The sequence below is a fragment of the Myxocyprinus asiaticus genome, chromosome 30, assembly GCF_019703515.2.
Source record: "Myxocyprinus asiaticus isolate MX2 ecotype Aquarium Trade chromosome 30, UBuf_Myxa_2, whole genome shotgun sequence".
Taxonomy (NCBI): Eukaryota; Metazoa; Chordata; class Actinopteri; order Cypriniformes; family Catostomidae; genus Myxocyprinus; species Myxocyprinus asiaticus.
In genome coordinates this window covers 45,225,422-45,239,576 of record NC_059373.1, presented here as the reverse complement: position 1 = coordinate 45,239,576, position 14,155 = coordinate 45,225,422, and the positions used below count along the sequence as shown (strand labels likewise).

At 38.2% G+C, this 14,155-nt stretch overlaps 1 protein-coding gene across 3 annotated transcripts in view; it reads right to left on the bottom strand.

Moving 5' to 3' along the window:
- LOC127421057 (importin subunit beta-1-like) overlaps nucleotides 1–14,155 on the bottom strand; it is a 120,087-nt gene that overhangs the window by 28,552 nt on the left and 77,380 nt on the right. For 2 of the 3 annotated variants that reach the window (XM_051663788.1, XM_051663787.1), the window contains exons 17-18: nucleotides 3,547–3,654; nucleotides 3,024–3,167 (exon numbers count right to left, since the gene is read on the bottom strand). In XM_051663788.1, the coding sequence (XP_051519748.1) occupies nucleotides 3,024–3,167; nucleotides 3,547–3,654 (252 nt within the window). Of the gene's footprint in view, nucleotides 1–3,023; nucleotides 3,168–3,546; nucleotides 3,655–14,155 lie in introns of those variants that run through there. The other variant, XM_051663789.1, reaches the window with a different exon arrangement.

Sequence of the window (14,155 nt, the reverse complement as noted above, 5' to 3'; positions counted from 1 at the left end):
GCAAAAGTGGAGCCAGTTCTGTAGGCAAGGCCTTAATTACCTCGTCAAGCTCCTCCAAGGTCATCTCGAATCAAGAGAATTTTTTTTGCTCAGTTGTCAGTTTAGGAAGTTATAATAGTTCCACAACGTTTCTAATATCTTCTTCAGTAGACGAAGATGTGGAACTATAGAGATAAAGATAGAATTCTTTAAAAGCATTATCAATGGCCAAGGTAAATATTTCACCACCGGCAGATTTCAATGAGGGAATGGTATAAAAAGACTCTCTCGGCTTTATATACACTCAAAAGTTTTGAAACACTTATTCTTTAACTTTTTTTTCTCTCTCCACATTTTAGAATAATAGTAAAGTCATCAAAACTATGGAATAACAAATTGAACTATGGGAATTACATTGTGACTAAACAAAATCCAAAATAAATACTGTTATAATTTAGCATTTTCAAAGTAATCACCCTTTGCCTAGAATTTGCAGACATGTACCCTTGACATTTTCTCAACCAACTTCTTGAGGTATCACCCTAGTATTGAAAGAGTTCCCATCTATGTTGGACACTTATTGGCTGCTTTTCTTTATTATTTGGTCCAAGTCATCAATTTCAAAAACTTAATTAAATTTTAGTTTTATAATGAAATAAATTAATAGGGTGGCACAATAATATTTTTGTCTACAAAACTATATTTCAAACATTTAAGCATACGCCTTCAAATCAAAAGATTTATGATCATGAGAAACATTTTAGTCAAATGTTTCAAAAGTTTTGACCGGTAGTGTATCTAGCCAAAATCTTCCCTGCTTTGTCCCCCGACTCAAAGTATGACTGTCTTGCCCTGAATAGCCAAAACTACACCTTCCGTGCCAAAATAGTATTATATCTTTATTTAATCGGGTTAATTCTTTGAGACCATTAGATGACATTCGGCGCTTCAGCTCTGCCTCTGCACTTTTAATATTCCATTCCAATTCCACGAGTTCTTGTGCTTTGGAGTTTTTGGTGAATGAGGCATACTGTATTATCCGGCCCCTAAGAACCACCTAAAGTGCCTTCCAAGCCACGCCCAGAGGATGCTGAGGACCAGTTGGTCTCCATATAGACCTTGATTTCAGCAAAAGGGATACATTAAAGCACCAACTATATGATTTCTTTTTCTCCGTATGTGGCAACACCTCTAAACACACCAGGGCGTGATCTGAAATGAGGGACTTTGAGATATATATATATATATACACACACAAATACATATATATATATATACATATATATATATAAAAAAAAAATAAAAATCTATTCTAGAATAAATCTTATGGACTGAAGTAAAAAAAAAAAAATGTATAGTCCCTACCAGATGGGTTCAAAAATCTCCAAGTACCTGAAAGACCAAGATTTTTTACACATCCTGTGAAGCATCAATATTGCTCTAGGGGGCTTACACACTTTTGCTTCACTATGATCAAGGACTATGTCCATCAAAAGATTAAAATCTCCTTCCAATATTATATCATGAGGGGTACCAGCGGCTAGCAACATCCCTTCAAGATCTATAAAGAAGCCCAGATCATCAATGTTAGGTGCATAAATATTCGCCAAGACACTGGATGTTTTTTGTTTTTGGCAACGTTAAGTAATTTCTAGAAAAAAAAACAAAAAAAACCCCAAAAAAAAACATGCGTGAAAATCCCAGGAGATCTGCCATTACAGAAACACTCAAACCAGCCCATCTGGCACCAACAATCATCCATGAAATATCTAGTCAGCCAATCATGTGGCAGCAGTGCAGTGCATCAAATCACACAGATACGGGTCAGGAGCTTCAGTTAATATTAACATCAACCATCAGAATGGGGAAAAAATGTGATCTCAGTGATTTAAACCATGGCATGATTGTTGGTGCCAGATGGGCTGGTTCGAGTATTTCTATAACTGCTGATTTCCTGGGATTTGCACACAACATTCTCTAGAATTTACACCGAATGGTGCCAAAAACAAAAAACATCCATTGAGCAGCAGTTCTGTGGATGGAAATGCCTTGTTGATGAGAGAGGTCAACAGAGAATGGCCAAACTAGTTCGAACTGACAAAGTCTACGATAACTGAGATAACTGCTCTGTACAATTGTGGAGAGAAGAATAGCATCTCAGAACGCTATTCTGAGATGCGGGTTGGTGCAGTTTTGGCAGCGCGAGGGGGACCTACACAATATTAGGCAGGCGGTTTTAATGTTGTGGCTGATCGGTGTATATGTGTGTGTGTGTGTGTGTGTGTGTGTGTGTGTGTGTGTGTGTGTATAAAGATGTCCCCTTTTCAGTTTGTTTAAAATCTGGCAAGTACAAAAAAAAAAAAACAAACTAGCCAATGGCGATTCTTTCTCCAACATGTACATAGAGGTTTGTCTTTTTAAACCAAATTTTTAACCCAGGGTTAGCACCGCAGTTGCAGGGTTAACCCAGTATTGTGGTGCCAAAGTTATACAGTATGAAACAGAATTAAAATGTTTTAGAAAGTTGTTTAGCAAAAGACATCCAATCATATAATGCCTCAGTGCTTACCTCACTAAATATTATGCACTTAGTACAGTTGCAGAAATGTTCACGCACAGTTTACGTTCTCCGTAAGAGGGAAACCGGTAAAATATCGAACAGTGATGACAAGCAAAATAACTGCCACGATGAGGAGACAGTATTCCTTTAGCATGTCTTAGCAAACATGCAAATAAGAACATTAACCTGGGGTTTACAAATGTAGTGTTAAACCTCAGATCATAAATACCCAGTATAAATTATTAACAGTATGAACGGTGTAAAACATGAAACAAGATAACCCTGGATTGTATTTGCCCAGGGTTTAGGATGGTCCTGTGTAATAAACTCAGTGTGAAAAGCCCTTTTTTGTTTCTTGTAATTAACAGTAGTGTTTTTAATATGCTTCTCATTCAAAATCTAGTGAAAGGCAAGACCTCTGCATAAAAGACACACAAGCATTTGCAAACTGTAGAGGACTGAGCTTTGGATGAGAGGTAATTACCTTGTCCACCTGTGCCTGTGAGGCCTGCTGTAAAGTGTCCAGCACAATATCCAGGTACTTCTTGAATTCACCACCAATAGCAAGAGCGATATCACCAAACACAGAGAGGATCTGGGGTTTCACAGACCTGTGCACATTCTCATTCTAAAAAAAAAAAAAAAAAAAGATATCATCTGCACACACAATATCAACAAATTCTGTTTGAGTTCTTCTGGTTATTCTAAAAGCTGCACTCATTTATAGCAGGAGAGAGAGAGAGAAAAGAGTAAACAGAACTGATTGAAATCAGTGTAATATTGTCAGAATCCTCAGTATTTTATTGTTTGACATAACAAATACATATTTCAAAGGCTATTTATACCACAAGAACAAGGTGAAAAATAAAGCAACCAAAAAATGTAAATGAATAAAAATGATAAAGCGTGCAAATAATCTTCATACAGAAAGATTGTCATCTGAGATTTTTCAAATGTATGATACTAAAATTCAAAAAGAAAATTTGGAAAAATATCTAAATACTCACACCCAAGTTTTCAAGCAGCAACTGCATGATTTCATCACAGTAAGGCAGAATATTGGCCATCAGAGCTCGACATAAATCACACACCAGCCCCACTGCAGCCAAACACACCTGACCAGACAGAGCAAATAGAGCAGCATGAACCTCACCTTATCAAATGTACATCTAAATCAAACACATTTGTAATAAGTGTGGGAAATGACCCATTTTGCCTACCAGCTGCAGTGGCAGGAGAATGCCTAGTTTTACAAGCTACTTTAATGATTTACCAGGCATTTAAAATTAAGGACACTTACATTTATATTTATTCATTTAGAAGATGCTTTTATCCAAAGCGACTTACAAATGAGTACAGCATAAGTGATTCATCCTGAAGAGGCAATAATGAGTGCTGCGATGTAAAAGTTTCAAAATTGCTCAGTACATACAGAGGAAAATGAGAGACAGTGGTAAGAGAATGGATTAAGAGGGTTCTCTTGCTCTTTTAAGAAACCCATTGCAGAACAACTGCATCAATAAGATGTGCAATTCAACAAATTTATGGGCATTTTTTACTTTAAAGTAGGGCTGGGCGATATGGATAAAAAAAAAAAAATCATCTCTCTGTATTTTTAGGCTGAATGGCGATACACGATATATATCTCGGTATTTTCTATGAAGTGGACAAATGTTCAGTTGCAAGTCAAAGCCACAAGTGAGATGGTAAATGAAGCTTGCAATGCGCTTTGTTTCGGGGCAGAAGACTTTTCGGGCTGCGAAGGCTTTGCGGCCGGGGTTGCAGCAGCAGAACAAAGTTTAAAACACTTTGTTTGCACCCTATGAAATCCCACCATGCACTGTAAAAATAAGGGAGCATCGTTGCTCACTATGTTCCCTTACCAGAAACGTCCTTGTGTCTTCTGAAGTCTCAAGTTTATATTTTTATTTATGCCGTTTATCTGTTATAATAGACCTTTTTCACAGACTGTGATGACGCGTTTCCACCTTATTTATCAGCGTAAATCTTGCAATTTTTTTATATTATACATTTTTAAAATATTGTGTAAAACATTATGCTTTGTGTTTTATTACCCTGAAATTAGTTAAAAAAAAAAAAAAAAAGATTACCACAGCTGTGAGGGGGTTTCTATTATAGCTGCTGAGAAAGTGACAGTAAATTTGGTAGAAATCTTCTACCATTTTACTGTCTTAATCCACTGCGTTTTCTTCCTCTTCTGGAAAGTCATTCAAACGTAATAATGGATTTTTTTCTTTTGGCCTTGGAGCAAACTGGTAAGTGAAAATAATATTTGCTGCAATCTCCAATTCACCACTGTAAATGTTTACCCTGCAAACGTTCACTTTCACATTCCAAAACCCAGAGTGTGAAAAAGGTCTATAACAATGTACGTTTGAATATCTTCAACGAAAATGAATGATGAAGTGTCATTTACACCGCAATGGTGCAGATTAATAACGGATGCGCTACAATGCATTCTGCCTTGTCAGCCCTTATCATCTGTTTGCTTCTCTCCTACTCTGTGCTTTTAATACAGCCAAATTCCCAATAAAGATGTTCTCATGTACATATTTGTTCTGTTTCTGTTGTCAGACAACGGAACGAGTATGAAATAGTGACTGAAATGCTGCCCATTAAGACTACATGTTAACCAGTAGTCACTTCCAAGCAATTTCCAAGCCGTTGCTCTGCACTGCTAAAATCCTGATTTTACAACATAAGTTAATGACAACAGCTGTGCTGTGATTTCGGCTATATTTACATGTAAAACAATCACTCAGAGAGAAAGTTTGAAGCGACAGTGTGTCTTATTTTTTCTCTCAGACAGCGCACAGCCTCCGTCTGGGTTACAGTGAGAAGCAAAAAAATTAATGGTCAAATTAAATTGTTTAAAATTAAAACAGAGGAGGAGCAAACAATACAGATTAGAGATTGGTCCTTGGCAACTGTTTCCACATGTGCTCACGCGGCAGTACTGGCAGCTCTTCTACAGAAAGTAGCTAAGGTTAGTCCAAAACGTCACTAGATGTCGTTAGGTGCTTTTTTTTTTATTCTTTTTTTTAAGTCGTTAAAGGGGTCTGAAAAGTCGCTAAATCTAGCAACAAAGCCGGCAAGTTGGCAACACTGGGGCCAGGTTTGCGCGCAGACGCAGCGGGAGATTGGGGGCGGGGTTGTGCGGCGTGTGAGAGAGGAGAGATGCAAACACTGACACGGCTTCATGGAAGAAACGGGTTTAACACAACAAACCATATCGATATAAATGGTACTGTCTCATCCTATATCTCATTTGAAAATACATCAATATCTTAAAAAGTTGATATACCACCCAACCCTACTTGGAAGAGCACACTGTTGCACTTAGCAACATCATTTGTTGTTTAAGGTCAATCCAAGATGTTTTACAGGTTGGAATAAAACTGAACGTTCTTAATTTTTTTTTTACTGGTGCGCCGATCCGATTAACAATTTTTTATTTAAATGTGCCCATTGCTACACTTTTACAAGTTATATACTGCAGTTATATATTTAGGCCCCACACTGTGAAATTTACATTCAAATTTACATTCATTGTGAAATGCTCACATTTATTTGAATTGAAAGATTCTGTGACATACTGGCAACCATGAGAGCATCACACACAGCAGACACACATTCAAAAATAAGAGAAATATCTCTATTACAAGCTCCAAAATCACTTGAGAAATCATTAGTATCTGTGATTTGTATATAGTCTTTGGTGTTTTGTTGTAACACATATTACAAATTATTAAGCAACTGCATGACAACGCTGTGCCATTATTGAAGGATAAACTGTTAGTGGTACTGTGACAAACATCTCACTTAAATCAGAGTTCTCACAAAATAGTGCTTGGCTGAGTTACTCTTGAGTGACTACTTCTACATGGACACCAGAAAGCCATTTATTGCTTAAGGCTTGAAATCGGTGTATGCGTTTACATGAGTTGTGTTAGCGGCGTACTCTTTACTCCTGTAAACATGTGGCTCGGTCAGTAAGCCGCTTTCTCCACAGTAATGTAATTTTCCCGCAACTCTTTTGTACATAACAAACATGGGATCCGAGGAAGACGTTGCTATTTTATTCTCCATTTCTTCACTTTATTTCCAGATATTCCAGGAAGTTGCTGTGTTTGTTTCCATCAATTTCTATCGCGGCCTGCAGCGGAATTGTGCTGCAATAGTGGGGTTTCCCTCTCAAGTCATATTCCGGGATTCCCGGGATAAACACAAACATGAGGGACCGTTAATATTTCACACTGCTGTGTATAAAAGGGTATAGTTTGTGATTTTCCCACTGTAGTACCAGAAAATTTGAATTCTTTCCGCTGTGTTGACTTGAGTTCCATTCTATGACGTTTGTTATATGGTATGGTTCACACACTCCTCAAAAACTGGTTAGAAAGCTGCTTGTGTTTATATGACCACAATAAGCCATGTCCTTCGTGAGAAACCTAGGTATTAATTCGTTTTCTCTTAATCTCAACCTTTTCACATGCAAGTTTCTCATGCACTGGTGGATCCCCCAGCACAAGTTCTTTAATGCGCGCTATAAATAAACTCAGTTACTCACAATTCTTGACATTTCATCATAGAAAACATTCCCTGTCTTAAGTCAGTTAGGATCACTACTTTATTTTAAGAATGCGAAATGTCCTATTTATTTTAGCTTTTATTTCTTTCATCACATTCCCAGTGGGTCAGAAGTTAACATACTTTGTTAGTATTTGGTAGCATTGCCTTTAAATTGTTTAACTTGGGTCAAACTTTTTGGGTTGCCTTCCACAAGCTTCTCACAATAACTGGCTGAAATCTTGGCCCATTCCTCCAGACAGAACTTTTCTATCAGACTGAGGTCAGGGCTTTGTAATGGCCACTCAAATACCTTGACTTTGTTGTCCTTAAGCCATTTTGCCACAACTTTGGAGGTATGCTTGGGGTCACTGTCCATATCGGACACATTTACGACAAAGCTTTAACTTCCTGATTGATGTCTTGAGATGCTGCTTCAATATATTCACATAATTTTCCTTCCTAATGATGCCATCTATTTTGTGAAGTGCCCCAGTCCCTCCTGCAGCAAAGCACCTCCACAACATGATGCTGCCACCCCCATGCTTCACAGTTGGGATGATGTTCTTCGTCTTGCAAGCCTCACCCTTTTCATCAGACCAGAAGACATTTCTCCATAAAAGTAAGATCTTTGTTCCCATGTGCACTTGCAAACTGTAGTCTGGCTATTTTATGGTGGTTTTGGAGCAGTTGCTTCTTCCTTGCGGAGCAGCCTTTCAGGTTATGTCGATATAGGACTTGTTTTACTGTGGATATAGATACTTTTCTACGTGTTTCTTCCAGCATTTTCACAAAGTCCTGGGATTGATTTGCACTTTTCGCACCAAACTACGTTCATATCTAGGAGACATAATGTGTCTCCTTCCTGAGTGGTATGATGGCTGCGTGGTCCCATGGTGTTTATACATGCATACTATTGTTTGTACAGGTGAACATGGTACCTTCAGGCATTTAGAAATTGCTCCCATGGATGAACCAGACTTGTGGAGGTCCATAATTATTTTCTAATGTCTTGGCCGATTTCTTTTGATTTTCCAATGATGTCAAGCAGAGGCACTGAGTTTGAAGGTAGGCCTTAAAATACATCCACAAGTGCACCTCCAACTGACTCAAATTGGCCTATCAGAAGCTAATTGGCTAATTGCCAAAAGGCTTGACAATGTTCTGGAATTTTCCAAGCTGCTTAAAGGCACAGTTAACTTATTGTATGTAAACTTCTGACCCACTGGAATTGTGATATAGTCAATTAAAAGTTAAACAATCTGTCTGTAAACAATTGTTGGAAAATTTACTCGTGTCATGCACAAAGTAGATGTCCTAAACGACTTGCCAAAACTATAGTTTTCTAATATGAAATCTGTGGAGTGGTTAAAAAATGAGTTAATGACTTCAACCAAAGTGTATGCAAATTTCTGACTTCAGCTGTATATTCTTTGTTTTTGACATCAGAAAACAGCACTGTATCAAAACAGCCAGCTCCAACGGTAACAGCTTTGTACTGTTACAATATTTATTGATAACATACGAGCCAAACAGATATAACAGAAAATGTGGAATCACATTATATAGACTACCCCCCCACCACAAACAAGCACTCCAGTAGTCAAACTTTAAATTGACAATGACAAAGACAACAAATCAGCAGAAAATATTCAGAAACACACACACAAAAAAAGCACAACTCCAAAAACAAAAAGGTTGCACACATTCAAAATTACAAATCCATCTCCACTGTCCCTCCCCAAGAGCCCCCCAAAAAGGCCAAATAACTGCCCCATTTTTTTATTAAAGAAATCCAGGCTGCCTAGTCTTCTACATGACATCTCAAATGCCACTACCCTGCCCATCTCCGAGTGCCACTCTTGAAATATGAGCACTCCAGCCGACTTCCATCCCCCGAGAATAATCTGTCTGCCGATCATAACACTGGCTAGGACCCAATTTTTATGCATTTATCCCCTATATTAATGACCGCCCATCACCTAAAACACAGAGTCTGAGGCAAAATGAAATTTGAGTGCCCAATACATCACACACAAAACTCTGAACCCTCAACCAAAATTCTTGGATCTTAACACACCATCAAAAAACATGGGTTGTGTCCCCATCTTCTGATTGGCATCGCCAGCAGGTAGGTGTGTCTTTAAGACCCAGCCTATACAATCTAAAGGGGGTCCAATAGAATCTATGTAAAATCTTAAATTGCACAAGGTGCACCCTTGCATCTCTAGATGTAGACTTGATATTTTTTAGAAACCTAGCCCACACTCCCTCCTCCAATACCTAGTTTAAATCTTTCTCCCATAATCTCATGAGAGAAGTTGAAGCTCCGTTCCACAGACTCTGAATTAGCAGGGAGTAATACACTGATGCCTCGTGACCTTTTCTAAAAGCGGTTATCACCACTCCCAGAGTATCTGCCGCTTCAGGGGGGTGTATGCTACTCACAAAAATAGTACAAAGCAGGTGGTGCAGCTGTAAATACCTAAAGATTTTGAATCATATTTTCAAAGGATCTCAACACTCCACTCTCATATAGGTCACCGAGTGTATTAACCTCCCTCACAATCCACTCTGTCCAGCAGAACGGGGACTTATTAATAAATAATTTGGGGTTCCGCCATATGCTCAAAGCAACATTTAAACAAAATGTCCGAATTAAACACTCTAGACGCTTTTGTCCATTCCGCGTGCAAATGCGAGATAACAGGGTGTAACTAACCGGAGAAGTTTGATAGAAAGGCTTTGCAATGGCAAAATAAGGGTAAGAACTTCCTGTTCAATACAAAACCAGGGAGGGGCTCTCTCAGGTGGAAGCGACCAATAAGCCAAATGTCTGAGACCGAATGCATAATAATAAAACAAAATCTTGGGTAGGCCTATGCAACTTACTGAAATGTAATCTGGGACATTTACCATTCCAAATGAAGGACTTCGCTATGCTATCAAATTGCTTGAAATAAGAGAAGGGGACATCTATAGGGAGAGATTGTAGCAGGTAGTTGAATTTTGGAATATAATTCATTTTAATAACATTAACCTTCCCAGTCACAGATAAATGTACTGAAGCCCACCTGCCCATGTTGCTCAAACTTTTTATTAAAGGGTCAAAATTACTAAAAAAACTAAAATCACACAAATTTGCTGGGAATAAAATACCCAAATACTTAATGCCCCGTTTGGGCCACTGGAAAGTGCCCGGCTGAAAAGCAGTTACCGGGCAGTACGCTGTCAGAGCCAAAGCTTCAGATTGACCAATTAACTCTTGTATCCTGAGAATTTAGAAAAGGAATTAATAATTCTGTGGAGGCAAGGCATAGATCAAGTAGGGTCGGAGATGAATAATAAAATATCTGCGTAAAGCAAAAGTATATGCCACACCTCCCGCCATCACCCCTGGAAATCATCCTCCTTATCACGGATGCTAAATGGTTCCAGGGAAAAGAAAGAACAATAATGGGGAAAGAGGGCAACCCTGCCGGGTGCCCCTATCCAGAGTAAAATAATCTGAAATTAATCCATTTGTTTGTACCGCCACTACAGGGTGTCTATAAAGTAACTTAATCCATCCAATCAAATTTTTCCCAAACCCGTACATTTCCAAAATCTTAGAAAGATAATCCCACTCCACCAAATCAAACACCTTTTCACTGTCAAGTGAGATGGCAGTGACCAGAGTCTGATCATTCACCACTGACCACATGATATTGATGAAACGCCTAATGTTATCAGAAGAGCTACGGCCCGAATAAACCCCACCTGATCTATATGTATAAGAGATGTCAACCAAAATTTTTGACAATATTTTAACGTCTAGCTGGATCAGGGAAATTGGATGGTAACTCTTACACTCGCTTGGATCTTTGTCCTTTTTAAGAATCAGACTGATCCGGGCTTGTGTCATGGTTGACGAAAGCTTTCCATTCTTTAATGATTCCGTATAAACTTCTAGCAAAAGTGGAGCCAGTTCTGTAGCATAAAATCTAAAATTCAGCGGCTGGCCCGCAGCCTTACCTGTAGACAAGCCTTAATTACCTCACCAAGTTCCTCCAAGGTTATCTCAGTATCAAGAGAATTTCTGCTCAGTCATCAGTTTAGGAAGTTCTAATGGTTCCACAAAGTTCCTAATATCCTCATCAGTAAACGAAGATGTGGAATTATGGAGATCAAGATAGAATTCTTTAAAAGCATTATTAATATCAATGGCCAAGGTAAATATTTCACCACCAGCAGATTTCACTGAGGGAATGGTAGAAAAAGACTCTCTCTGCTTTATATATCTAGCCAGAAGTTTCTCCGCTTTGTCCCCTGACTCAAAGTATGACTGTCTAGCCCTGAATAGCAAAAACTCCACCTTCTGTGACAATTATAATTATAAAATAAGTATTATATCTGTATTTCAATCGGGCCAATTCCCTGAGGCCATTAGACAACACTCGGCACTTAATATTCCCTTCCGGAGTCACTTGACACCATGCAAGTTTCGGACATGTGAACGGCGAGCTCTGCTAGTTTTGATATTTTTAATGATATAAACCGGTGAGATTCGATACACCCTGATCCATAACTGTTATAGGAACTGTTATAGGATCCTTGGGCTCTGGAGACATTAAAAGACACTTACGTGCTCAACCTGACGCCCTTCCGGAGGTCTTGAGCTAGGGACTCTATTTGGGTGGAGAGGTGAAAGGGATTCGGCGAGAATTGCTGAACGTATCTGCAATGCTGACAAAGGTAGTTGCTGACTTGGAGGATCTTGCTGCAATACGTCGATCGATCACGGCCAAGGAGATGAAATTCACTGAGATGGTTACAAGAGTGGCGGATGTCGAGAAACAGATCGATTATCTTGAGTCATCGGAGAGAGGGAATTAGCTGCTAATCTGCTTTCGACCAAGGCGGATTTGGAGAGTGTCTGAGAGAAGCTGGAGGAATTGGAGAATCGTAACCAGCAGAATAATGTCAGAACTGTTGGAACTCCTGAGGGAGCAGAGGGTCAGAATATGGTGGAATTCCTGGACGGGCTCTTTCTGAATCTGCTTGACGTAACAGGCCATAAGATGGAAATCGAGCGAGCTCACAGGGTCCCGGCTCGACGATCCGCTGATCCGATAAATATTTCGTGTTATGTGAGGTGAGTAGTAAAGGAAGGCTTTCTTGGAAGAACCACAGCATTTCTTGCTCCCAGATTTTGCAAATTCGACGAGAGAAACGTGATCGATACAAGGAATGCAAGAAACTTTTACATCAGCGGAAGGTCGCTTTTGCACTGATGTTCCCGGCCAAATTGAGAAAAGATACTAAGGATGGCCGTAAAGTATATGTCCACAGCAACCATGTCCTTCATAAAGTCAATGGACTGAGTAAGTAATTTTGTGGTACTAACATTGCAGCCAAGTAAGCCTGACGCCTTTTTTTTTTTTTTTTTTTTTTGCTGGTTTCGCCTAGCGGCTGGAGTTTATTTTGTGTAGCAGCACTCCTTCGGGACAGTTCTGTGGATGAATCTGCACTTTCTTTGTGCTTATGCCTCCTATTGGTTGGAGTTTTTTTTTGTGGAGTATTTCTTGCAGGACATTAGAGTGATTGGGCCATTTGTTGCACTCATGTAACAGTTGAATGGGCCGGCTCACTGAACATTCGTTTGACTGTCCGAGGAAACTGAACAGCCTTTTATATACACACATATATATATACACACACACATATATATATATATATATATATATACATATATATATGTATATATATATGTATGTATACATATATATATGTGTATATATATGTATGTGTATATATATATGTATGTGTATATATATATATATATGCGTGTATAAAGGCTGTTCAGTTTATAACTGAACAGCCATATATATATATACACACACACACACACACATATATATATATATATATATATATATATATATATATATATATGTATATATATATATATATATATATATATATATATATATATATATATATATATATATATATATATACATACATATATATATATATATATATATATATATATATATATATATATATATATATATATATATATATATATATAACTGAACTGTTATAAACTGAACAGCCTTTTATACACACACACATATATATATATATAAAATTTTATAAAAAGTGCTGTTTCCACTGGAGGCTGGAATATGTTTTGTGGAGGAACACGCCTTCGGGACAGTTATAAATCTACACATTGTGCTTATCCAGCCTATTGGCTGGAGTTTGATTTATAGATTATCTTTTGTTGTGTTGCTGTTTTACAAATTTCTTTTTATAGAAACACTGGACTTGAGCAATCCGATGGTAAAGTTGTCGCAGGGGCTCTCGTAGGCATACATGGACTGAGTTTAGAGGGATAGACTCTAACTGTCGTGCGTGGGGTTAATGCGCATGTTTTTATTTTTTCTGTTTGTTTGGTTCGGGGGGAAGTTTGGGGTTTGATTGCTGCACTAATGTGGAATGTGGCCTTTATAATTTTATTTTTGACACAATCTATTTTTTCTAACATGTCAAAATGTCAAATGTTAATGAGCGGATCGTCTCTCTCCACATGGAATGTGAATGGGTTGGGGCACCCCATAAAAAGAAGGAAAGTTATTTCTCTTCTTAAACGTAAGAAATATGATATAGTGTTTCTTCAAGAAACGCATCTTTCCCCGCAGGAAGCTGAAAATTTGGGAAGATATGGGGTGGACATATTTTCCTTAGTGCTGGCTAAAGTAAGAGCAGGGGAGTCATTACATTGATAAGCATATACAATTGAAATGCCTCAAACAGATTAAAGATAAATTAGGAAGAGTCATTATAGTTTTAACAGAAATGCAGGGGCAAAATTTGGTTTTGGGTAATATTTATGCACTTAATGCTGATGATCAGGGCTTTTTTATAGATCTTGAAAGGATGTTGCACTCTCATGATATAATATTGGGAGGAGACATTAATCTATTGATGGACTCAGTCCTTGATTATAGTGAAGCAAAAGTGTGTAAGCCCCCCTAGAAC